At 45.4% G+C, this 27990-nt stretch overlaps 1 protein-coding gene across 1 annotated transcript; it reads right to left on the reverse strand.

The window, feature by feature from the left end:
* Nucleotides 1–4: 4 nt before the first annotated feature.
* LOC146573431 (uncharacterized) lies at nt 5–27987 on the reverse strand. The gene is made up of 7 exons (XM_085278284.1): nt 27825–27987; nt 8572–8597; nt 8184–8269; nt 8003–8035; nt 7821–7910; nt 6674–7409; nt 5–3769 (listed from the first exon to the last, which is right to left on the reverse strand). Exon 7 carries the CDS (start codon nt 2575–2577, stop codon nt 1015–1017), a length of 1563 nt encoding a protein of 520 aa, XP_085134410.1. The 5' UTR covers nt 2578–3769; nt 6674–7409; nt 7821–7910; nt 8003–8035; nt 8184–8269; nt 8572–8597; nt 27825–27987; the 3' UTR covers nt 5–1014.
* Between the last annotated feature and the right edge of the window lie 3 nt (nt 27988–27990).

The following is a 27990-nucleotide window of genomic DNA, read 5'->3' on the forward strand; positions in this document are numbered from 1 at the left end:
AAAGTTACTTTCTTTATCAAACGTGTACACGGGTGAGCTGCTAAGAACAACTCACACCATGCACAGTGGCTTGGTAATTTTTATAGGCACAGAGCACAGAGACAGTGAGAACAGGATAACAAATAATAAACAGATAAAATAAAACAACTCCATATATGGTGCTAGTCTCGTCAGCAGAGAGCTAGGGAAGATAAAACAATCTAAAACAATATGTCCCAGAAACAAGATGTGTTTGCTGGGAAAGTCTAAAAAGATAATTCTAAACTAATCTAACCATAGGGAGAGGGCAGACAAAAGGCATCTTTGTACATTTAAAAGAAGGTAAAGAAACATAGAATCATTTTTCCTGTAACATTCCCTCCTGTTTTAACTTATTTTAAATGTATACAACAATTGTCTGTGAAGGTTATTTATTAAGTATCTTAAGCAATTTTTTAATTTTCAAAATGTCAGCATAGCAGAAATGGCAGTCATTTGGTCTAAAGAATAAAACAAAAGAAAATAATAAAAAGAAAAACATAATAAAACAAAAGAAAATAAAAAGAAAAACATAGTAAATGAAAATCATAGTAAATGAAAGAACAAGTGGAAAAAACAAGAAAAAATAATAAAACTACAAAAAATAAAGGATAAAAACCTTATATTTTAAAACGAAAACTTACAAAAAAGAAAAGGATGAAAAGTAAAATGAAAACTTTATATTTGAAAATGATGAAAACCTAATATGTAAAATGAGAACTTCAAAAAATACAAGGATGAAAACCTTATATTTAAAATGATGCAAACCTTAAATTGAAAACTTTATATGTAAAACAATGAAAACTTCATGTTTAAAATGAAAACTTCAAAGAAAATAAAAGCATGAAAACGTTATATTTAAAATGAAAAACTTTATGTTTAAAAGTCAAGACTTCAAAAAATAAAAACATGAAAACTTGCATAACCTACTAATGTTTTAATCAGTGCATGATCACTTGACAAGTCATTTTTAATCACCACGTCATTTATTAGCAGCTAGTACAAGTTCTCCTCTAACAGAATTGCAACGGGATGTTGTTCTTCTTCAGGCACGGCAACATAAGCAGTCATTGTAGTTGTTATCATCTGTGAAATCATTACTCTTAGGCATGGCAACACACACAACACTAATATGAGCAGTGCTATCAAGATGAGACCTAGAAGGAAAAATGGCTTTGCTACAGCAGCCAGCCATGAACCGCTGAACAGCCAGTCCAGCCAGCTTTGTGCTGTAGCTGCTCCAGGTGTGTGTTCAGTGACATATTTTTGCAGAGCGGTCAAATTCTGCAAAGCTTCATAAATGTCTCCTCCAGTTTCGTATCCATCAGGGATAAAAGTGCAACATGTCTCTCCTATGAGCTTGCAAACTCCTCCTTGTGATGCTGTTAGCAGGTCTAGTGTCAGTCTGTTCTGCAGCACCATCGTTCTGATGGCCTGCTGTTCTCCTGCTAAGGCAGTTCCCAGGGTCTTAGTCAAGTTGATGTGTCGTAGCAGAGCATATCGGTTGATCTCCACGTGATCCCGCACCTCGGCAACTCCAATGCCGGGGATCAAGCTCTGTAAGAATTTCACTCCTCCTCCCCAGATGCGAAACTCTCCCGGCACTCCAGTGTCCACGGTAATGCCGAAAGAATTGGGGGAGGCGATGTCCACTTCGCGTCTCTGCCGGCTGCTTGGGTGATGTGCAACACTTTGCATGAAGAAAACGTGATCTGATAATTCCACCAGGGCGCACAGACCTCCCCAACCTTCAGGGAGTGACAGATAAGCCTTGTTGCCACATAGGAAGTACCAGTCAGCCAAAACTCTGGTTCCTCTGCTGCTGGGTGCCGTCCGTGCACATCCTGTCTGGTACTGAGTCTTTGTTTGTAGTGGCATTCGGTAGCTGTAGTCGGAGCGACAGTTTAGGCCCATCAGCGTCGTGTTACTGGCACAGGTGGCGTTGATTGAACAGGCCATACACTTCCTCTCGTTCCTTGGTGGGCAGAAAGTGTATATGGACTTACATAGGTGAGTAGGCAGCTCCCCCACTGCCCGCGATCCATTGTTCATCACACATACTGGCAGTTGTGATGCGTTCAGTTTGTTCAGTAGAATTACATCAGGCAGTGGGTCTGAGACTTGGGGCCAGGTAAGTAGGTAGGTCTGTCCGGAACAGTTCACATTTGTGAGTGATGATGACCTCCAGGTTGCTTTTGCTGGGATGCTGTAGTTGGCTTTGGACCAAAGAGTACCGTAGCCTGGATGTGTTGCCAGGCCCAACAGACACCAACTGCGATCTTCAGGTATGCTGTACGGCCACAGGCCAGACGTCTGCGAGGATAGGGGCATATGGGTACATGCATAGCAGTCAGTTTTGTTATTCAAGTGAGCTGTAGTGTTCATAAACTGCCACCAGAAGTTAGTGGCGTATCCATGGGGAAACTTGGTGTACTTTCCTTTGTCATACAGTGTCTGCCTTTTCTCCATATAACGTGACTTATTGTCCCTCATGGAAGCAAAGGTGAGGAGCCCGGCCATGGTCAGGGCCGCTGCAGTTGTTAAGAGCCACCACCTCATGACGACGGGACACACCCTCCTGTCGCGAGTAGACCCCCCGGCCAGGAAAGCTGACCCCTCCACCGGGCGAGATCACAACAAGTGGGCGAGCCTGCCGTCAGCTGTGTTTAGATGGCTTCACTTACTGGCTCTGATGGATGCAAGATGGTCGTTCCGCTATTTTGCAAGCTCCAGTTTTTCCTTTGGAGCACTTTGATCAGAACCCAGTCACCGGGCTGTGATCTGCAAGACACTTGATAGACATCATTACATTCTTCGTCATTTACAATCATCTCTTTATTTTCCTACAACTTAGACATACATTTTGCTACTGAAATTGTATCTGCCTTTTTCACTGGGTAGATTTCTGGCCACTTTGAGAATACATCTATAACCACTAGGGTGTATTTTTACCCTTGGCATTCATTTAGCTCAATAAAGTCCATATGGATTGTGTGGTCTCAGGTTTCCCTGAGCATTACATTTTTGACACGTCATGCATGTTCTGACAAATTGTTTTGCTGAGGTTTCAAAATTTACAGTGTAGAATTTACAGTGTAGAATTTACAGTGTAGAAATGAGAGTATTGTGTAGAATTTACAGTGTAGAAATGAGAGTTGACAATACTGGTCAGTCCCCCCGTTGACAAATGCGTACAGCCATGAGTCACTAATGCCGCCATTTTGTGGAGGAATTTTGGCAACACTGGCTTGCCATAACACATCATTAAGTCGTTTGTCAGAACTGCACCGTGTTTTAGCCATTTTGCCTGCTCTGCTGTGCTTGCTGCTTTTTGTTCATTTTTCAACACATCCAGTGGAATCTGATGTGTGTTTACTGCCATCAATGTGATGTTTGCCTGTTGTGCCGCCTATTTTGCTGCTCTGTCAGCAAAATTGTTGCCTGTAGTAATGAAAGAGTCAGTAGGCGTTGTAAGAGGTTGGCATGCTGGTTTGCCAGTTGGTGTAATCATTCCTCTGGTTTTCCAGATTTTTTGCAAAATGATGCACAGCAGAGAAAACATACTGGCTGTCTATATAAATGGTTATTTGTTTATCTTTGTGTATTTCACATGCGCAACAATCTCGTGTGAAGTGACCTTCCTCTCCACGGTTCTAGCAGGCGTTGTCTCTATGTTATCTGCTGTTTCTGCGTGGCTGTCTGCAGCCTTGGTGTCTGTGACTTTGCTCGCCTCTCTGTTCCTGATAGCCACCTGCGAATTAGTGTTTTAGTCTGTTGTCAACAGTCAGCCTTATTTTTAAGTTACAGAATGCTTCTCCCTTTTTTTGTTTTTTTGTTTTTTTGTTTGGGAGAATAGATGCAACTCTACATTTTCACTTAAGGCAGTTTTAGATAATTTCTAGTTCTTCAAACAATGCATGGATCTCACACATTTCAAACTTTCAAGTTAGGGTTGTTTCCCATTTATACAAATATATATATTTAACTTTGCATTGCTCACAGCTCACAGCTCTAAACCTAGGCATTTTTCAATCATATGCCTAATCACTATGTGTCACTGTGATTCTCAAGTATTGTCACAAGTTCGTTTAAATTCGTTTCCAAAACCAACAAAATAATCAAACAAAAACAAAAAACATAAACGTGTCAGGACACAAAAGAAAAAAGAAAAATGCTGCCACCCGAACAAGGCAGAAGTCTGCATATGTTGGCTTTTAATAGCATGCAGCTTGTAACATGGTAGACTAATGTGCCTGTGTTACTTCAGCTCCATATTATTGTGTGAAGTTGCACTGGGTTGGGAGTGGTTTTGTGTGTGTCACATTTTTGGTGAGCCAATGGCTGGAATGGGGTTGGACTAATTAGAGGCAGGTGTACTTGATTGCACTGATACACTGGTCTACATATAGCCCACACTACAAACACTGCTGTGTTGTTTTGTCTCTCTGTGCAGTCCAGGGCCTATTATATGCCACAGCCTAAAGGCAGCAGAGTTCCAGAGGCTTGAGTGACCACTGACTATATGCTTGCAGGGTGGTGGGTCTCCAAGGACAACTTGTAACCCTGTTAAAGGCAACATGTGGAGTGCAACTTGGCTGTGTGGCATAGCTGGCTCTGGCCTTGGGACTGTGTGTTTTTATACAATTCTTAAGTGGGACACTGGACTGTTTTATCTTTTATCTCTTGATATATTTTTTGTCAACAAATTATCTTTTAGAATTTTATTGACTGACATCTTTTTGCCCACGACTGAGACGGTTGGTCAGACCTAGAGTCTTTCTTTGGGTGTGTTACAGCAGCTTCTGCTCTAAAAGAAACAAATAAATAAAAAGAAAAGAAAATGTGGAACATGCTCATCAGCTTAGCAGTGTCTACATATTTAATTCAGCTTCTCAATCCTGTAGTTTTAGCTGTTGTCTACAGGGTTTTGCTTATTGGTTGTTATTATAGGTGTGCGCTATATCTCAGCAATGTGTCATTCTAGGATGATAGGTTTCAAGCTGGTCAAGTGCCTCTATGCACTTCATTAGTTTAGTTATTCTCCGTATTGTCTTCATCTCACATGTCATTACACTGAGTTTCAGCAAACCTTAAGCTTGATGCAGACTACTGCTTAACAATTATCCACCTCACATCATAACCGATTAAGGTGCCTCTTCATATTAATATTGTCATTGTTAATATTATCCTCTTTGTCTTATATGACAGCAATAGCATATTATAATATTTTATCAGTGTGTACCACTATACTACTCCTGAGCCAATTTGATAGTTAGGATCATCTTATTCAGCAAACAGATAATTTAGAATTCATCCAATCTGCGGTCACATTTGTTCTCTCTGTTGCATGGCGGACCAGGCAGTTCTATTATAATATATTATTTATATTTTATTTTGTATCCATCAAGGGCTTCAGATGACCTGCAGAATCATCCTTTTCCCAGGGTGGAGACAGTTACCTTTTCACACACTGTCATTGGCTGAACAGTGACACAGTCTTAATATACCTTATTTATTTTATTAAAATATTTTCGTGTGAATTATTTGCTTTATATTCATTTTATACATGCTGGGCATGGTCATCATGCCAACTGTGTTTCATTGTTAATATCACTTTACAGGTTGTTATCCTTGCTATTATTAATTTCAAATACTCTAAAGATAATTTCTACTGTAATTTTCCCTTTATCTTTATTTCGTACTTTTTATATTTATATCTACTCAGTGGGGTCTGTTTTCAACCCTTTTAAACTACTACAAAACTACTGCGATCTCTAGTTTTCACTTAATAAGGGATTATTATGTTCTTCCTGATATGGGTGTTGCTGCAGATGCGGCTGCAGGAGTGAGTGATGGTTTACTAAAAGGGTTGTGGGAACTGCACAGTGTCTCGTCTTCTGGTTTTACTAAACTGGCAGTTGAGTTCTGTTCTTCTGACTGTTTATATTTTGTGTTCTTAAATCTCTCAGTTTACAGACACTGTTTTTGTCCGGCGCCTGGACTTTTCTTTTCTCACCACTGCTCGTCAGCAGGAATGAGTTTTAATTTCACTTGCTTGATTACCCATCTTATTTATGTATTTACTTATTTTTGTTTATTAAGTAATATATACACGATACAGCTGCTATCACCTTCGCTGGTATTAGAGACGAGAGTGGTTGCTCACACGCCCTTCTACTTTCGGACTATTTCCAAAAGCGGTGTGAACTTTACGAGACGGAACTCGACCGTTCTCTCAACTCACCAGCACGTCAGTGAATAGCAGTAAAAGAAAAACACAGTAGGAGCAGCTCAGTCTCTTATTGGACCGTGAAAATTCAGCTTGCTCCGTTAATTAAAACAATACACACACACACATTCACATTCACACTTATTCGCGCGATCGGAACCCTTATAATAAGGGGAGCTGCCAGTCTTTCTGTAGACGAGCTACTTATTCCCTTGACCCAGCTGGGGGAGCTACTCAGAGCTCCAAACCTAACCCACAAGAGTGGGGAGCTTCCAGTCGACGAGCTCCAAGCTACCAGCCGACGAGCTACTTTAAACCCACAGAAGTGGGGAGCTTCCAGTCACGACGAGCTACTTTCGCTATTTTAAATTCCCTGAATTTAAAATACGATTTTACGCAAGATTGTGTCAGTGTGTCTGTATCTACCTGGTCAGTGTCGCCGGGTCTGGTCCACCTCGATCGGGCCCCACCACCGTGGGTCGCTTTCTAGAACGTTGGCCAAGACTCGAATTTAACGCCCTTGGTCTTTGACCACACACCTAGTGTGTGGGCTGTCGACAGACGAACAACGTGGACTGGTCACGGAGATGGGACACGATGGAGGCGATCCGGCTCGAAGGACCAAGAAATGTTGGGGGAAAACTCTGTAAAAGACCCAGGAGAAATAAAGACACAATGAGACAAAGTTACTTTCTTTATCAAACGTGTACACGGGTGAGCTGCTAAGAACAACTCACACCATGCACAGTGGCTTGGTAATTTTTATAGGCACAGAGCACAGAGACAGTGAGAACAGGATAACAAATAATAAACAGATAAAATAAAACAACTCCATATATGGTGCTAGTCTCGTCAGCAGAGAGCTAGGGAAGATAAAACAATCTAAAACAATATGTCCCAGAAACAAGATGTGTTTGCTGGGAAAGTCTAAAAAGATAATTCTAAACTAATCTAACCATAGGGAGAGGGCAGACAAAAGGCATCTTTGTACATTTAAAAGAAGGTAAAGAAACATAGAATCATTTTTCCTGTAACAGGGACACTGAAAAGTATCATGCACTAGAGAGAGTGCAAAATCTGTGCAACTTACAAACAAGGTCCAGTGGCTGCCGTTTTCCAGACAGGCTCCAATCAATTTCTCATACATCTGAAAGATGTTTTTCTGGAAATAAAAAGAATGTGACAAGTATGTTTTTCTGTCAAGAACGACACTGCAAAACTGCAAAAGCTTGTCAGGTGAGACTTGTAATTAATTCTGCAGATACACAAACATATAGAAAGTGTCATTTTTGGTTTACATTAATTAATTTCTATAGTGTGTACAAAACAAATCAAGACCACAGACTCAACACGCACCACTCAATTTTTGGTGTTCTTTATCAGTTGGCCAAGACAGAAATGTTTTAATCTGTGTGCATTGCTTTTGAACAAGTCTTTACACAGAAAAGGTTTCAGAAAGGTGTTTTTCAGGTTCTTCTGACAAGGCTTCAATTTTGGAAAATGCTGTTTGTTTATAGTGGCAACTTATAAACCCTTTGTGATAAGAACATAGTTACCACAGTCCAAGTCATACCTTCAAAAAGTATGCACTTTGTGCTCTTGTGGACCCATCCAAAATTTTTCCAGTGATTTGGCTTGGTATTGGATAAATGTGAGGGAAATTCTATAAAAATAACATAAATACATGTTTTCAAATACATTACAAAAAACGTAAACATGCTATGTCATTATGATGAAACAAGCTTTTCAACATACCTCACACTGCAAATAGATTAGACCATCTATTACCTTATAAAACAAATAAATAAATACATATAAATAAAAACAGAACTAAGGAATACGATTCATTAAGTAAATTGTACAATAAAGTGTATTTAAAGCAGAATTTAACATTAGTTTTATTACAACATAAAAGGATTTTTATGTCAAGAGGTACCTCATCTGAAATGTTAGTCTGGTCAAACAGGGATTTCAAACTTGAAATACCAATAGAGTTTGGTCCAGCTACTCCCACAAGGTAATCTGTGAGAAAGCATATGCTGTAGTCAACAGATATCGTTTTCTTTTTGCATGCTGCAACCATCATCCATTTCAGTCTTCTAGGAGCTTTGTCTGGTTGTAGTTCTTTTTTATCCTCCTCATCTATTAATTAAATTGTTTTCTGACCTTCCTAACTGTTTCCGACCTGTCTTCCCAATGTGATGTTTAAGCAATATATGTATGGTCAGAAGGGGGTGAAATTTTCATTGCAGTTGTACGTGTAACATTGCATGTGATAATAAAAGGCTTGATTGGTTGATTATTCAACTTGAGTTGACATTTACCTGACATTGTGAAGGAGTCACAGTTTCTGTAAGGGTGTAAGAACATAACATGTGGATTTGTTACACTTCATTTTCACAAGTTAATAACAATCAATAATTTTCATTCCATTATTAACAAGCTATCACACGATGTCCCTGGGACAACATTTATACAATGTCCCAGGGACAACATTTACACGATGTCCCAGGGACAACATGTCACGGTGGTTAGAGAGTAGACTCAGGCGCGGAGCTCAGAAATAATGACAGTGCATTTATTTACAGTGCAGCAAGGTGACAACAGTTCAAATGTGCGACAGTGGTGATAGTGCGTCCCTCCTTCCGTGTAAGCCCGTGCGTAGTAATGAGTGCCCGTCTCTCCTCCAGGTGCTTCCCTTGTGTCCATGAATCCTCCGTCAATCCCTTGTTTATTCCACTTGTTATTTCATTTACTATGTTTTTCTTTTTATTATTTTCTTTTGTTTTATTCTTTAGACCAAATGACTGCCATTTCTGCTATGCTGACATTTTGAAGATTTTGGAAATTAAAAATTGCCTAACATACTTAATAAATAATTTTCATAGACAATTGTTGTATACATTTAAAATAAGTTAAACAGGGGGGAATGTTACAGGAAAAATGATTCTATGTTTCTTTACCTTCTTTTAAATGTACAAAGATGCCTTTTGTCTGCCCTTTGCCTATGGTTAGATTAGTTTAGAATTATCTTTTTAGACTTTCTCAGCAAAGACATACTGTTTTGGGACATATTGTTTTAGATTGTTTTATCTCTCACAGCCTTCTCCCAGCTCTCTGCTGACGAGACTAGCGCCACATATGGAGTTGTTTATTTTATTTGTTTTGTATTTTCTTATCCTGTTCTCACTGTCTTTCCTATAAAAATTACCAAGCCACTGTGCATGGTGTGAGTTGTTCTTAGCAGCTCACCCGTGTACACGTTTGATAAAGAAAGTAACTTTGTCTCATTGTGTCTTTATTTCTCCTGGGTTTTTTACAGAGTTTTCCCCCAACAGGCGCGGAGCTCAGAAATAATGACAGTGCATTTATTTACAGTGCAGCAAGGTGACAACAGTTCAAATGTGCGACAGTGGTGATAGTGCGTCCCTCCTTCCGTGTAAGCCCGTGCGTAGTAATGAGTGCCCGTCTCTCCTCCAGGTGCTTCCCTTGTGTCCATGAATCCTCCGTCAATCCCTGGGTGAACACACACACACACGACAGCAGAATGAGTATGACGATCGGACAGCACTACAATAACGTTTAGCAACTCAACGACACTACCAGGCTTAGTGCAATACTCCAGCGCTGTCTGTCACTCAGCCACACCATTAAGTAGCCCTGCTGAAGATGGAAGTTGATTGGCAGCAGCTGGTGGCTTGACTGTAGGTGTGGCAGCTCCGGGCGACAGCACCTCCGGGTCGAAGGTAGCCCGTTGCTAGGCTACCCCCCAACACATCACAGCAGAGCCGGAGGGGAAGACAGAGCGACAGGAGAGACACATACACACGCACACAGATATACACACACACACCGGCAGGTCGACCGGTCAGGGCACCGTCAGATCCTGATAGTATCCCCCCTCTAATGGGAGCCACCCGGCGACCTACCAAACTTGTCAGGGTGCCGGCGGCAGAACTCTCTCACCATGGCATCATCGAGAATCGCAGACCGCGGCACCCAGGAACGCTCTTCCGGACCATACCCGTCCCAATCCACCAAAAACTGAAAACCCCTACCGCGGCACCGGGCATCCATAATGCGAGTGATGGAGTACGCCGGGGCGCCGTCGATAATCCGGGCGGGTGGCGGGGGCCCGGGAGGCGGGCACAGCGGGCTGGTCCGAACAGGCCTCACCTGCGAGACATGAAAAACATTGTGAGTTCGCATGTTACAAGGCAGGCTCAACCGAACCGTCACCGGATTCAACACAGACTGGACAGGAAACGGGCCAATGAACCGAGGAGCAAGCTTCCTAGATTCAGTCCTGAGAAAAACATGCTTGGTCGAGAGCCACACCCGCTGGCCCACCTGGTAGTCCGGTGCCGGGACGCGGCGGCGATCGGCCAGTCTCTTGTTCAGGGCCGCCGTCCTCAAGAGGGCTGCCCTGGCGGCGCGCCACGCTCTCCGACAGCGCCGCATGTGGAGCTGGACCGAAGGAACGGCCAACTCTCCCTCAGAGATGGAAAGAAGCGGGGGCTGATAACCCAAGGACGCCTCGAACGGGGACACACCGGTGGCCGCCGACGTACTGGAGTTGTACGCATATTCCACCCATGCGAGCTGCCCGCTCCACGTCGATTGGTTGGAGGAGATTACACAGCGCAGCATAGCCTCCAGTGCCTGATTAGCCCGTTCCGTCTGGCCGTTGGTCTGGGGATGGAAACCCGAGGACAGGCTGACCTGAGCCCCCAGCTCCGCACAGAACTCCCGCCACACCCGGGACGTGAACTGGGGACCACGATCAGACACGATGTCCCGATGAATGCCATGGAGCCGAAAAACATGCTGGGTGAGAAGGCGAGCCGTCTCCAGAGCAGAAGGAAGCTGCGGCAGGGCTACAAAGTGGGCAGCCTTGGAAAACCGGTCAACAATAGTGAGCACAGCAGTGTTGCCTGAGGACGGAGGCAGTCCCGTAACAAAGTCCAGAGCAATATGCGACCAGGGACGCATGGGAACAGGCAAAGGGCGTAGGAGGCCAGCACGCGGCGAGGTTGGCATCTTGTTCGCAGCACACACAGGACAAGCCGCCACGTATTCCCCAGCATCCCGCAACAGAGAGGGCCACCAAAACAACCGGCGCAGGAAAGAGACGGTGCGGTTCTTACCCGGATGGCAGGCAAAATGGGCGGTGTGAGCCCACTGAAGCACCTTACCGCAGGCCGACGCAGGAACAAACAGCTTGCCCCCCGGGCCCGTGCCAGGATCCGGCTCCCGCCGCTGGGCGTCCCGCACAACCCGCTCAATCTCCCAGGTCAAAGCGCCGACGAAACAAGAGGGAGGCAAGATGGGCAAGTCCTCCCCATCGCCCCCGGCCTCAGGCGCAAACTGTCGAGACAGTGCATCAGCCTTGGCGTTGCGAGACCCGGGCCTGTAAGTGATGGAAAGGTCAAAGCGAGCGAAGAACAGGGCCCACCTGGCCTGTCGGGCGTTAAGGCGCTTCGCAGCCCGGAGGTACGCCAAATTCCTGTGGTCAGTCCACACCACCACTGGATAACTGTTCCCCTCCAGCCAGTGACGCCATTCCTCCAGGGCCATTTTAACAGCGAGAAGCTCCCGGTCACCAACATCATAATTCCGCTCTGCGGGCGACAACCGGCGAGAAAAAAAGGCACAGGGACGCATCTTACCGGCCACCCGCTGCGAGAGAACGGCCCCCACCCCCGAGTCAGAAGCATCCACCTCCACGAAGAATGGGAGCTCCAGGTCAGCCTGCACCAGCACAGGCGCAGACGAAAACAGAGCCTTCAGTTGAGCGAAAGCCCGCTGAGCGTCCAGAGACCACTGAAACGACAACCTGGGAGAGGTAAGGGCAGTCAGAGGCAAGGCAATCCTGCTAAAGTTGCGAATGAAGCGCCTGTAGAAGTTGGCAAAACCCAGAAACTGCTGCAACTCCCTGCGATTCCTAGGCACCGGCCACTCAACCACCGCCTTGACCTTAGCTGGGTCCGCACGCAGCCGCCCCTGTTCCACCACAAAGCCCAGGAAAGACACAGTTGGAACATGGAACTCACATTTCTCAGCCTTCACAAACAGGCGATTCTCCAATAAGCGCTGCAGCACGAGCCGCACATGCTCCACATGTTCTGCCGGGCTCCGGGAAAACACAAGGATGTCATCTAGGTAGACAAAAACACAGTGGTTAATGAGATCACGCAGCACATCATTAATCATAGCCTGGAAAACAGCAGGGGCATTAGCGAGCCCAAAAGGCATCACCAGGTACTCGAAATGCCCAAGGTGAGTGTTGAACGCTGTCTTCCATTCATCCCCCTCGCGAATCCGCACCAGGTGGTAAGCATTGCGGAGGTCCAATTTGGAAAAAACCGTGGCGCCCTGGAGAAGCTCAAAGGCGGACGCCAGCAAGGGCAAGGGGTACTTGTTCTTGATCGTGATCTTATTCAAACCCCGGAAATCGATACACGGCCGGAGCGACCTGTCCTTCTTCGCGACAAAGAAAAAGCCCGCGCCCAAAGGGGAAGTGGAGGGTCAAATGATGCCGGCCGCCAAGGAGTCATTAATGTACCGTTCCATCGACTCCCGCTCGGGCTTGGAGATGCTATAAAGCCGACCGGTGGGCAAGGGGGCGCCGGGAATCAAATCAATGCCACAGTCGTACAGGCGATGGGGCGGAAGCGAAGAGGCTTTGTCCTTGCTAAAAACCTGGGCCAGGTCATGACACTCAGGCGGAACACCAGACAAATCAGGAGGCGCAACAGGCTCCGCGGGGCCAGCGACCGTCGCACCAAAAGTCGCGGAGCGCAAGCACACAGCGTGACACCGACCGCTCCACCCCGAAATACGGCCCGTGGCCCAGTCGATCTGCGGATTATGTTGTTGCAGCCAGGGATAGCCCAATACAAGGGGAGCATCAGGAGATTTAAAAAGAAACAAACTGAGCTGCTCCGAGTGATTGCCAGAGAGGGTGAGTGTGATGGTTTGAGTGCGGTGAGTGACCATAGTCAGAGGGCTGCCGTCAAGAGCCGAAACCTGGAGAGGTTCAGGGAGAGGAACAATGGGTACGGCTAATTCTCGAGCTAGCGATTCATCCAAAAAACTCTGCTCAGCTCCAGAGTCAATCAGTGCGCTACACGGGTGAGTAAGGGAATGAAAAATCAGCTTAGCCGGACAACTGAGATGGGGAGCAGAGTTAGCCGTAGCACCCGCCAGTATCCCCACAGCTACTGGCGGGCGGAGTCTTTTACTCGCTTCGGACAGGTATCAGCCCAGTGTCCCCTATTTCCACACACGAAGCACTCACCCGTGCGCTGTCTTCTCCTCCGATGGGAAGCACCGAACCGAGCCCGGCCTAACTGCATCGGCTGTTCCTCATCCTCGACAGGGTCTTCTTCTTCCTCTCACCAGTGAGAGGGAAGCAACCCGGTAGGCGCATCGGCGCCCCCTGCCGGCCGTCGTCCTTCACCTGCCCATCTCCCAAACTCTCTCATATGATTATCCAGTTGAATGCACATATTAATCAAAGCGCTAAGGGGCTTAGGTAGCTCTTTCGTAGCTAACTCACGTTTGAGTCCTTCGTTTAGGCAGTTCAGGAAGGCTCCCCGGAGAGCGTTCTCCGCCCAGCCCATCTCCTCGGCTAGGATCCAAAAGTCAATGGAGAAATCCGCGACACTCCTACGTCCCTGCTTTAGGGTAAACAAACGATTAGCAGCGCCATCTGCATCCGTTCCTTTATCAAACACACAGCGGAACTTAGTCAGAAAATCCGAGTAGGAGATATTCGGTTGAATATTTAAAACGGCTTGTGCCCATTGCAGCGCCCGGCCAGTCATCAATTCCACCATAAGCGTGATCTTCGCACAATCTGAGCCGTAAGCCTGTGTCTGTTGTCTGAAAATCAATGAACATTGCATCAGAAAGCCTCGGCTCTTTGTTATATCTCCATCAAACTTCTCCGGAACCGGTAATGTATATTCTCGCCTAGGTGGAGGTGGTGGAGGCGAAGGAGGTAATGGGCAAGCTGCAGCCACACTTACTGATGGAGTGGGTTGTGGAACTGTAGCTGAGGTGCCAGGCGCGGTGAGTAACACACCTTGAATGTTTGCAAGCACCTGTCGCATCGCTGTTTGTTCCGTCATGATGTGTTTCATCATGCTCTCATGGCGGCCCAAAACTTCGCCCTGAACAGAGAGCTCTCGCTGAACTGGGTTTGAGTCCGCTGAGTCCATGGCTGGCTGGAGTATTCTGTCACGGTGGTTAGAGAGTAGACTCAGGCGCGGAGCTCAGAAATAATGACAGTGCATTTATTTACAGTGCAGCAAGGTGACAACAGTTCAAATGTGCGACAGTGGTGATAGTGCGTCCCTCCTTCCGTGTAAGCCCGTGCGTAGTAATGAGTGCCCGTCTCTCCTCCAGCTGCTTCCCTTGTGTCCGTGAATCCTCCGTCAATCCCTGGGTGAACACACACACACGACAGCAGAATGAGTATGACGATCGGACAGCACTACAATAACGTTTAGCGACTCAACGACACTACCAGGCTTAGTGCAATACTCCAGCGCTGTCTGTCGCTCAGCCACACCATTAAGTAGCCCTGCTGAAGATGGAAGTTGATTGGCAGCAGCTGGTGGCTTGACTGTAGGTGTGGCAGCTCCGGGCGACAGCACCTCCGGGTCGAAGGTAGCCCGTTGCTAGGCTACCCCCCAACACATCACAGCAGAGCCGGAGGGGAAGACAGAGCGACAGGAGAGACACATACACACGCACACAGATATACACACACACACCGGCAGGTCGACCGGTCAGGGCACCGTCAGATCCTGACACAACATCTACACGATGTCCCAGGGACAACATATACACTTTGTCCCTGGGACAACATTTACACAATGTCCCTGGGACAACATTTACACGATGTCCCAGGGACAACATATACACTTTGTCCCTGGGACAACATTTACACGATGTCCCTGGGACAACATTTACACTTTGTCCCTGGGACAACATTTACACAATGTCCCTGGGACAACATTTACACTTTGTCCCTGGGACAACATTTACACAATGTCCCTGGGACAACATTTACACGATGTCCCAGGGACAACATATACACTTTGTCCCTGGGACAACATTTACACGATGTCCCTGGGACAACATTTACACTTTGTCCCTGGGACAACATTTACACAATGTCCCTGGGACAACATTTACACTTTGTCCCAGGGACAACATTTACACTTTGTCCCTGGGACAACATTTACACAATGTCCCTGGGACAACATTTACACTTTGTCCCAGGGACAACATTTACACAATGACCCAGGACAAATTTGTAAATTTCTGGATTACTGTTAATCTCCATAGAATCAAGAACTCCTGTCCAGTTTCACAGCTATGGACCAGTTAATTATGTTTCCAGGTGATAGTTTGACTCATAGATTCAGCACACAACCATAAGTCTAGGCCTTTTAGTCCAGATTCTCTTCACTTATGTTTGTAAAATGATCAGGGAAGCTACTGCAATTTTGCCTGACCCAACCCCCGGGCCATGAAACACCCAAAAAGTTGGGGAACGCTGGTCTAGAGAACACTGGTTAGCTAATGCTGTCGTCAAGTAGCCTATCGCTAGCAAACAAACAGCAAGCCAAGTGAGGAACATATGTATAATGCTTACCGTTTATTAAAGAAAAGTATCCTAAATTGACTTCAAATTCGGTGGCGGCGGTTTCTCGCTTCTTCACTTGTATTTCGAAATACTCGAAGGCGGGTATTTCGAAGTCGCAAAGGAATGACGTCACAAGAAGGTGATTGGTCACTTGCAATGTTGAACCTGGAACAACATTAATTATGATGATGTGGGAACAACGCTGACACGAGGAAATCAGATCGTCCAATTGTTCGAGCCGTGTTTCCGAAGTAACAAAGAGGCGACGGATGGCCTGGATTGCAGCCATTCAAAGACCAAATATAACGTCCCAGAACACTCCAGCTCACAGGTTAGTCTGCTCCAAGCATTCCCACACAGGTCAGTCTGCTGTTGTAGTTAATACGTCATTTTTCTTAACATAATTGGTGATATAGGTTACAAGCAAGTCTGGCGCTGAACAGAAATTGTCGCTCCTTTGTTTATTGTGCATAAATAGTGAATTGTCCTGACACAATATTGCGTTTCGCTTCTGTTATTATGGTACATTGACAAAAACATATACTTTTATTCACAGGATAAAACAGTTGTTTTGTATCACTAATTGTCCAGTACGATTACAGCATACAATATTGTTGTCACTGCTACATTTCTGTGATGCTACCAGAAATTATTTCCACTGCTAATTAATTACCGTTGAGCTCAAAGGTCCTATTAATAAACGGTTAACGAATGTGTATTTATGGCGACGATTTGTGAGACCGGTAAACTTACCTTTGTTCGTACGATGGTCTTTCGTTCTTTTTTTTTTTTTTTTTTTTTTTTTTTTTGGCCTGTCCCGTTTGGCTCTTTTGCATCAGAATTGTTGTCTAAAGGCAAAGAAAGATGCCCAACGGATTTACTTTACCAAACTGACCATCCCAGCCTTGCCGTAATGGTCCATTTGATTCACCTTTTATTGTTTATTTTATTTTCACTTAATGAATATGGGACAGACTTGACTGGGGGAAAGAAGGGGAGAAAGAAAGAGGGAAAGAGAAACAGCTGAGAAGAGGGACGGGGGAGAAGGGCAAAAGACAAAAACCAACAGAATGAGCAGAGAAAAAAAATGCACATATCAATCACCTGGGTCACCTGCTGAGAAAGAAAAAAGAAAGCAAGCAGAAGAGAACAAGAGTAATAGAATAAACAACATCACAATGATATATGGGAATATGACAGTAAATACTAAATGTTAAACATTATTGTGCAGCACATAAGATCAACAGAACACAGTGTGCTTTGAGGTAGGAGCCAAAAAGGGTGTAGTTTGTGGGTGTGATCACCCGTGTGTACACCTGTGAGCATGGACGCGCTTGTTTTTTGTTTTTTTAAAAGGTTCCTTCATGTAATAATCTGCTAGAGGGTGTGGGGGGGCCACAGCCCCATCCTCCAGGGCGTTAAGCAGGTGTGGAGGAGATCAAAACTCCAGACATCCAGAGGCCCCCAGAACACAAGAGACCAAGGAAGACCAACAGAGGGGCAGCTGCGCCACTGTCCCGGAAAGAGCTGAGGAGAGTCCCAGATGAGGGCTCACTCAGCAGCCGCGGAGCAGAAGCCAGGGGGAGTTGCAGTGACGCGCCCGTGAGCTCCGCCGGCAGCCAGCTGCGCCTGAGTGACCGAGCCCCAGGCCGAGAGGCCGGGGGCACCCCACCTCCGAAGTGGCCCGAGCGAGCCCCAGGCTCCAGGCCCCGATAAGCGGCCGCCAAGGAGTGAGCCGGTGTGTACCTGGACGCCCATCCCCAGACACAAAGAACCACCAACGCACCGACACCTGAGGGAGTCCGCCACTGGCAGGGGAAGTGGTGGTAGGGGGAGATAGGCCTCCAAACCTTGGAGGGCCTGAGATGTCCCCAGAGAGGTGGCGCCTGACACCCAACCTGACATATAGACACAGACATACAGGCACACACAGACACAAACATCCATTCCCACCCTCATGCTCTCATATGCACTTACTCCACACTCAACCAACGTGGAGACAGACATAAAGAGACGTTGTACACACGATCACACTCCCCAAGCGTACTCTACAAACCGGGTCTAGGTACCCTTGCCCCTGGAGGGGGGAACTGCACCCAGACCCAGGTGGTGTTTCCCTTTTCCCTGCGGTGGGGGGAGGCAGACCGCCCCAACTCCGCAGCAGCAGGAAGGCTCCACACTCCAGACCGCAGTCGGACGGCCAACTCCTCCTCCTAGCCCCCCCGCTCCAGCAGGCCGCAGAGAATGGGGGTGAGAGAAGACTCCAAACCTCCCTCCACCCGCTCATTGTAGTGTTGATGCATGTGTGTTCTAAGGTGCATTTAAAACCCAGGAGGGCATGGAGCTACCTGCCAGAGAGCAGCAGGTAAGCGCATGGTCCCTCCTGCTAGCCCTCAATGTCTACGTGTATTTAAAATTGAGAGGTGGGCAACGACGCCAGGGGTGGGGTGTACACCCTGATGGTACTTTGGACTCCGTGTATCGTGCCCACCCCCAAGATCCTATATGTATGTGTAATGAGAGTGTGAGTAATGTGAATGTCTAAGTTGTGGGATAAAATTGAGGCAGAGGCAGCCAGAAGGGGACAGAGGGGGGGGTAGCCTCCTCTGCACCCTACTCCAAGGCCCTGCATGTGTGGGTGGTTGTGGTGGAGCGGGAAGAGGGAGGCAGCTGGAGATGGGGAGGGAAGGAAGGGAGGGGCAAGTGACCCCTCCCTGGGGCCAGCTCCCCCGCTGACCCCAGTAGGCACCCCCATACTCCGCGACCCGCCAGGGAAAGGGGGCCCAGGCCCATCCAGACCGGGCCCAGTGCAGCAGCGCCGCCCGGCCCCACAGAGCCCGGGACAGTCCACCCAACCCCACCACAGAGAAAACTGCACCCACCCCACCATCCACTCATCTTCCAGACTACATAAGACAATAAACACCCAGGCTGAGATCTTCCTCCACCTCTCCTGTATCTCCCCCTCCTGCAGAGGCAGCTCCTGAGGAGAGGAAAGCTCCTGCAAGATGTGACAATCTCCCCCACCAGTTGAAGAGCCCCCCAGGTGGCTCGACGCACCGGCGGCACCCTGCTCCAGGGCTGGGCCCCCATGCACCCACCCGCCCACAACCCCGGCAACACACCAACCAGGACCCAAGCCCCCGAGGCCCAGCCCGGGCCCCAGCCCAGAGACGGAGCGCCCCCAGAACCTCACGCCCATCCCGGACCCACCCAGGGGCAGCCAGGCTACCAGGTCAGTAACCCACGTCCGTCAGCACAGACCCTCCCCTAGCCCCGCTGCACGCAGCCGCGAGGAAACAGTCACCGGAGAGCCAACAGAGCCCCTAACCGGACATGACCGCTACCCCGGGTTGAGCCCCCCAAGGAAGATGCCTCCGGGGAACCCCCCGACGCCCTAAGCCTGTCCCTAACCCCACACCAATCACAACAGTGAAGGCGGGACCAAACTATGACCCCCCACCCCCACTAGGTGATGGAGCTGATCAAAGGAGCCCAGAGCAATTGATCTGATGTGGTGGCAGAGGCTGTGTCAAGACTAATGTAATCTAATAGATAATTTCTATATTGGTTAGAATTAAGATTATTTTTATTTTTCCAGTTCATGAGGACTGTTTTCTTGGCTATGCATAGGGCAGTGAAAACCATATGGGCTATATTCTTTTCTGAAGTGACATTATCTAAGCTGCCCAACAAACACACTAAGGGGGAAGTTGGAATGTTACATTTCAGACACTTCGATAAGTCTTCACATATCTCGCGCCAAAACTTCTGAACTGGTGGACAGAACCAAAGAGCGTGGATATAATTGTCCGGTGAATTGGTTTGGCAGTGTGAGCAGTTGTTGGTAGACGTAAAGCCCATCTTGAACATCCGATGACCTGTATAGTGCACTCTATGTAGTATTTTGTATTGAATTAATTGAAGACTGGGATTTCTAATTAGATGAAAGGTTTTTAAGCAAATCTGAGACCAGAAGTTTAGGTCTAAGTTAACTGATAAATCCGCTTCCCATTTTGCAATAGGAAGTGATATTGATTCATCTGTTTTAGAAAGCATTCTGTATATTTTGGATAGTAATTTGGGGGGTTTAAGAGTAAGAAATTGAACCACACTTGGTGGTGTTTGTAGTTCAACTTGACCGTTCTACACGGTGCATTTCAAGGTCCTATACCCATCCGTCAGTAAACTGTACCTGGGCTTGTTGCAGTGACCTGAAGTTACTAAACTTCATGAGTGTATGCACTCACTCCAAGAACCGTGTAATTATAAATATGAGTGTGGTGAAAGTTGGGCAGCACGCTAACGTCTTTTGTCCCTCTGTGTGCTCGTGAGGGTCTGACCCTTTCACTCCTTTGATTTTTTCCTCGTATCTTTTCTTTGACTTTTCATCAAGTCTGTCTTTGTACGGACCGGCATTGTTCTCCTTCGTTTTGTACATACCTTTTTGGGGGGCAAAGAAAAAGCAAGAATTTATTGGAACCGAAGAATGAACGTTTTGCGGTGCTGCAAATGCTTGCATTTGATGCGGTACTTGGATTGTTTTGCCACGAGTTCCTGGCATGCAATGCGCGAAAGTCACGTGGTCTGTCAATCTCTATACAAATGCAGGCCATTTACCATTTAAGACTCATTTATTGAGATTGTCTTTTACTTAGATCTGTGCTGTGTTGAGACAGCGCCGGTCTCTGCGATTGTTTTGGTCCTGGTAGAGATCACGCTGAGATGTTTCCATGTTTTACACAATCCTTTTATTACCGTTATTCTTACAGATGCATGTGGAGATCAGCACACTGCAGTCCTATGCTGAAGGCTGACCTAAAGAACACAACAGTTACAGTCTCTCTCCCTAGTAACTGGATCCTTGTGTTTAGTTAAGCTCCGCCTTTGTGCCCAAGGAACGTTTATTTCTCTGTTTTAGTTCGAGTTACTCGTTTTCGGTCGGGTGTAGATATCTCCTGACTAAATAAAGATTCTTGAACTGATTACGGTGTCTCGCTGTGTTGCCTGGGTTCTGCACTTGAGCCCTTCATCATTTGTTTGCTAAACTGTCAGTTGTGGTCATCTTCCTGATGCACTGCATCCGTCTCCGCCCAACTTCTATCCACTTAGCGTGCAGTCTCAGGGTGCTGGACCTCGGGTGAAAGGAGTTTCCTGGTTATGATGTCAGTGGCTTCTATCTTCTCCTTTGGTCAGCTGATTATCCCAGCAGGGTGCCTGATCACCAGATCTTGTTCTTCCTGTTCAGCTGACTCCTCAGGACTTGCCTGACCCTCTGCAGGTACTTGGTGGTTGCAGCTTTCCTAGCGACCTCTTCATGGTTCCCCTTTGCCTGTGGGATTCCCAGGTTCTTGTGGCTGCCCTCTATGTCTGCAATGTTGCCCTCTGGTACTTTAATCCCCTCTGTCACGGTACTGGATCTGTGACCCAGTACGTGTAATTCTGATTAAAGTTTTATTTTCTCCCCAACCAATCACAGCAGATGGCCCCGCCCCTCCCTGAGCCTGGTTCTGCTGCAGGTTTCTTCCTGTTAAAAGGGAGTTTTTCCTTCCCACTGTCGCCAAAGTGCTGCTCATAGGGGGTCATATGATTGTTGGGTTTTCTCTGTATGGATTACTGTCGGGTCCACACACAGAGTATCATGACAGCTTTAAATCAGAAGTACTTGACTCCCTGGCATAATTCTCAAACAGGTACCTTAAAGCTGGGGAAACTGACCCTCGCCAGCCTACAGTGAAACACAGTGATGTGGAAATCTTCACCTTCTGCTGTGGAAATCCAAATCACATCACAAGCCCCTGTCAGTCGAGCTGGCGCTGATCACAAGAGCCAACTTTCATCATAAGTGTCTTTATGTCCGTCCAAATTGGGATTTCCTGTTGGTGACCTGGCTGAACACTGGTGAGCATCTCCATTGTCCAGCACACCGTTTCTTTGTTGGTACATCAAAGCCATAGCTGGACTGGCCATTGGCCCACCGGGCCAATGGCCAGTCCAGGTGGGCCGATGGTGATTTTCTGTTTTTATGGGCCGATGGGTTTTGTCTTTTTTTTTTTTTTTTTCGTTTTTTCCCGTAATGGTATAAACACTGAAAGGTGGTGGATTGGCCAGATGCTGGGAGATGTGTAAAAATAACTCAGTTGTTTGGCTATTGCGGAGCTTCCACAGATTCAGTAACATTAGCAAGTGGTGGAAGCAGCAGGTGCAACACGCTGGCAGGTGGATGACGGAAAGGCAGGAGGAGCAGAGACCCGAGGCGGTGAACCGAACTTCAGGTAAGAAGTTATGACCTGCAGTCTCTCTGGGTCAGATATAAACCAAGTTTTGTTTATTTTAGTTATGCTGACTTTTTACAGTCAGTTAAAATAACTCGTACTGCGTACTAGCTAGCATGATGGAGTTTCTATACTGCTGGGCGGGTGCTATGATGTTACTGATGTTGAACTTGTTTTATCTTATTTTATTCATAAGGTTAGTTAGTAGAGTTGCCAACCGTCCCGTAAAAAACGGAATCGTCTCGTATTCAGAGAAAATATTACGCGTTTGGTGTGAAAAGAAACACAGTTTGTCCCGGACTTCAGCTACAATGAAAAAGACACAAAGCTGGATTTATTCTGTGTTTATGCTGCACAGCTGCCTCTTCTTCTCTCATTCTCCCCCTCCCTCTCCCATTTCTACTTCAATCATGAAACTGATCAGAGATCAGCTGATCGGCTTTTCTCTCTTGTTTGTTTATCGCTCACTTTGCGCCAGAAAGAGGAAACCAGCGGATGTCGCGCTAAACAACAGCAGCACGTTTAAGCTTGATCAGCTGTTGTTAGAATTTATTTAATATTAATTTCTAGTATCAGCTGATGTTTGCTGGAGCCACAGCTGTAAAGCTGCTGGTCATGATGTCGGTTTGGATATGTGGTGAGAGGGAAACATGAAGATGAAACCAGGAGACGTCCTTACTGAATCATCAGAGCTGTGATGGAGAAACAGGTTTACCTTTTAGGTGACATGGATGAGTTGAAGTTATGAACTGTTTCTGAGAGACAAATAACACCAGGATCCTTTTCTAAGTAGCTGACAGCTGGTAACTGTGCAGGGGCGGGTCTAGCAAAGTTTAACCAGGGGGGCAGGTAGGGCATTAACAGGGAGAGGGGGGCACAAAGAAATACTTTTCTTTCTTATTTTCCATTTAAAATTTCTCGCTTTTAATAAATAATAATCAGAATCTTACAACAAACGTTTTCATCTGATGTAAAATGTATAGAAATCATACATTGTACATGGTAATTTTTTTGAGGGTCCCATCATAATTTCTTCAGAAGTAGCTAAGTACTGTATATGATGCCAGTATTTTCTCACATTTTCTAGATACTGTACCAGTGCTGTGTGTAAAATGCCATCAAAAAGTGTTAGATGTTAGAAAGAATATTTTGCCCTGCCATGCTGTTTATTGATGTGGAAAATGAATGGTTTATGAAAATATATCTAAATCTGTCATCAGTAATCAGTAATGATCATGTCTCACCTCTAGTCTTCTCTGTCTTAATTTCAGGTTTTCACCATGTGTTGTAGATAGTTCAGGTTAACTCGACCAACAGTCTACTTTCAGGTACTGTTTAGAATACCAGAATAGGCAGGATGGTGTAGGTCTAAGTTTATTAGACTGATACATATACCAACAAGACAGCGTACATCACTGTGACCAGGCACGTGCAGGGGGGGCTTGAGCACCCGCCCCTTTCCTGATGGGTGCCCAAAGTGCCCGTTTGTTGAGGCAACTTTTTAAAAAAGCGGAGTCCTGTCTGTGCCCCTCAACAATAATATTTAACTATTAATCACAGTTTTGCTAAATAAAAGGATCTGGCTTGCATCAGTCACATGATCACATTTAACCAATGATCGCCCTTGACGGCAGAACGCGCTGGTTACGAGCCGGGAACGAGCTCACAAAGAGCACGCGCATATTTTGCGGTCCGGAGCTGCAGAGAAACACGAGTTAACTCAGAGACACAGACTGATGCGACACAACCAGTAAGTAGGTGTACAGCGCACACTGTAGTGTGTAGCACACAGGAGTATCAGCTTATTGCAAAGCTTCTTCAAGCTGCTGCCGTCGGGGAGGAGACTGCGGAGTCTCCAGGCCAGGACCAGCAGGCTGAAGGACAGCTTCATCCATCAGGCTGTCAGGAAGCTTAACTCCCTCCCGATTCTGCCCCCTCTCCCCTCTCTCCTCCACGGTCTCACTGAACTCTGTCACACACACACACACACACACACACACACACACACACACACACACACACACACACACACACACACACACACACACTCTCTGACTCACTCACTGGCCTGCACCAGTTACCAGTCACTTTGTGGAGCATTGGACTGCCATTACCTCATAAGACTTTGTGTTACACTATCTCTTACCGTACATTACTAAATCTCCATTTGCACTATTTGCCTATTTGCACTACTCTGCCTGGTTTACACTCAATGTCACTTACCCATTATATTGTATATTGTATAGCTTTCTTGTTATATGTAAAATTGTATTTATTTAAATTTTTACTTTTTAATTATTTTACTTGCATTTTTAATCACTTTTATATTTAAATATATTTAAATGTTCATTTGCTATTTATCTAGGGATTGAGAGTAACGCAATTTCTATTCTCTGTATGTCCTGTACATGTGGCAGAATCGACAAATAAAGTTGACTTTGACTTTGACTTTATTACGTACACGTTGGTAAGCTGTCTTGTTGCAACTGACGAACTGAAACAAACGAGCGTGCTGTGCGTGCAACAGCGCGACAAACATTACCTGTCCTTTTATTAACTGCACAAGTAGTGCTGGTCACAGCTGCTGGCTACCTGTGTAAGGCTGTCATGGGTCTGTAGCTCTGTCACCGTTTTAGGGAACATATTTAGTTTGAAAGTAAGTTTCCGGGCTTTTCCTGCCTTTCTGGAGGGATTATATTTCACTAAAAAACGATCTAATATGCATGTCCACATAATTATGCATTATTATAATTATAATATATTAAAAACACACGCTGTATTTTAAAGAACATACATTAAGAAGCAGATTATATTAGATTTATATTTTAAATAAGACAAAATGTGGATTTTACAGCAGTAATATTATTGTATCTCTACAGTTTAAAGATGTAATAAGCTTTGCCCTGCACAGAGAGGATAGTGAAACACATGGAATCATCATAATGACATTATTTCATATTTATTACTTCCCCCTCCTCATTGCTTTATTATTGTAGCTCTAGTAATGAATAATAATGTAAGGATGCCCATAGTATATACAGTATTCTGAAGAAGGTCTAAAATGTCACTGTGTGTGCGTGCATGTGTGTGTTTTATTTAGATGGATTTACTCATGATATAACATTGTGCAGACATGGCTGGTAAGGACATGAGGAGGAAACAGTAGGCGCTGTGTGAGGCTACTAAAGGCAGTGCTATAACATTTTTCTGTCATCATTTTATTTTAGATTAAGTGCAAGAGTTGTTAGGTGTGGATAATTAGATTATAGTTTATTGCAATAGCAAGTTGTGCCTTGTTCTCAGATAGACAGCAAGTGGAGAGTGATATATGAAAAGATGGAAAGAAGGAAGAAGAGAAGCAAAGAGTGATTCACAGGCAGAGCCTAAATTATTTCTCACAGTTTTTGTTGCCTTATGGTTCCAAGCGCTGTCACCAATCTTTGCATTTTGTTATTATCTCATGACACTTGTTTAATCAGCTCCCATCTCTCCTGTGGACTTTTTAATGTCTACAGTCTCAGATCAGCACAGCCCTCCAGCACTATCAGCAGCAGGAGCAGCAGAAGCCCCTCAACAGCAACATTGTACCCATCAGGCTCCGTTTGCTTCGCCTCACAGCAGTGATATATTATGATGCGATCCCATATTAGATTCTTGATGAATGTGTGTTGTTGTTATTCAGCCTGGTTCGATGTGCCCCTTTTTAACTTTGAGCACCCGCCCCTTTAAACCTCTCTGCACGGCCCTGCCTGTGACAACAGCGTTTGTTTTCATTCAAAGGCTTCATGGTTTTTCCTATAATACCTGGTGGGCCGGTCTCTAGTCAAAATGCCCGGGACGATTTTTTGCCCCAGTCCAGCCCTGATCAAAGCTGATACCTGTTTGAGCGGCTGGCACAGGAGCAATATTTAAGGAAGACTATAATCTCACAGACTGGGCCGTACATTCGACCTGCGGTTGTCATCCGGTGTTCAAGTTTATAATCTGACCATAACTTGTCCCCCCAGCACACACACACATTATCTCAGTACTGAAGACCTTACCATCATGTTCAATACTTGCTCCTCAGTTATGGACGCCATTGCGCCGTATAAACTAAAGAAGCCCAGACCTGAACAGTCACCCTGCATCAAACACATCACTAAGGTCTTAGACGGGAATGCAGTAAATCAAAAAGGAGGTAGAAGCGGGACAAGCTTCAAGTCTCTTTTGAAATCCTGAAAAATAAACTTGTAAATATCAGGAATATGTGAAGTTCAAAGATTTTCAAACAAACAAACAAAAAAAACAACAACACTGTAATGTTTCTAGCATTTTTAGCTATTTCCTTAAGTGTCCCTTGGAGATAAATAAAGGCTTTCTGATTCTGATTTCTAGAAAATCAGCAGTGCTCAGTGTTACTCATACAGACACCTTCTAGTGTCAGTTTGACCCTGGAGATACTGGGGTGCATAAAGAGAAGGACGCCAGGACTCTCTGCGTCGTACAGGATGCTTCTGCTGTCAAATGTGAAGATCTCCTAGAATTTACTGTTATTTAGATTTAATCCTTAACTAATGATTGTTCGAATAGATAAAGATTTGATTTTATCCATTTCATGTTTATGGTGACAAATGTGTCTGAGGCAGGGGCGATTTTAGCCCATTTTCAAAATGAATCACAGCACCCCCAAAGATTTCTTCCTTTTTTGACAATATTTGCTGTTTGTGTGACACACTACTAAAAATATAAAAACATACAGTACGTACTTGAGATGGAACATTTTAACAACAAAAGTATAGATAAACCCCCCCCTCCCAAAGTGGTTTGTTCCAGCTCTCCCCTGCTCTGGCTCTTGTGCTGCCAGAGCGATGGTGGCTGAGACGCAGCGGAGCGGAGGTGGAAGCGCCTGCCTTAAAACAGGACATATTAGCTGCATTTAACCTTCAGTTACTCTTTATATAGTTGGTAGGAGTCAGAACATGTTTCTGTTTACCTGAAAAACATTACACCAGGTAACCTGCAGTGTTGGAAACGTGTTTCCTGACGATGTTTGCTGCCCTACAATCCGTCCTGCTCTGTTGTAAAATCATCCACATTTCACCGTCATGTTGCTCCCATTGAAATGTATACAGCCTGTTTAAAATCTAGCCTGCTGTTGTTACCACTGTCCTGTTAGAAATACTAACTAGCTAACTGACTGAATGCCCATTAACCTTAGAACACCTGGTGTGTGTGTGTGTGTGTGTGTGTGTGTGTGTGTGTGTGTGTGTGTGTGTACAGAGACAGCCAGGTTCATAATGGATATGAGGAATTTTTTTCAAAAAAAGGAGCCACATCAGGTAAAAGTGTAAAATCAAGAATAATGTTGGATCAGTGTTTCAATGTTTATGTCCTTTATCAGATGTACACGTGGTTTGGTTTTTTGCCTTTTGGCTGAAAGTACACTGAGAGAGGACTTTTTTTATTAGTGATCTTAATAGAATTTTTTCATATTAATGTAATTTTTTATCTAATTGAATCTATTTGTGTATGATTGTCAGTCCAAAGAGGGAACGTGAGGAGAAAGTACGAGGTCAGGAAGAACCAGGTAAGCAAACAGACAGCAGTGACAGGCAGAAACTGTTAAACTGACAAAGAGAAAAAACCTGATTTTACTCACAGTCTGGAAGTTGCGTCCTCCCTGTATTAAAGCTGCTGTACAGAGTCTGCTAAACAAACTTGGCTGAAACATTTTGACCCTCTTTAACAACATCCCAACATAACATTATCATTGATCGGGAGATTAAAATTAATGATATATTTGTATGTGGTTCAGCCACAGCTCT

This window comes from Mchenga conophoros, linkage group LG6 (assembly GCF_057382185.1).
Source record: "Mchenga conophoros isolate Kocher_MC1m ecotype Shallow Benthic linkage group LG6, M_conophoros_male_GT1.1, whole genome shotgun sequence".
Taxonomy (NCBI): domain Eukaryota; kingdom Metazoa; phylum Chordata; class Actinopteri; order Cichliformes; family Cichlidae; genus Mchenga; species Mchenga conophoros.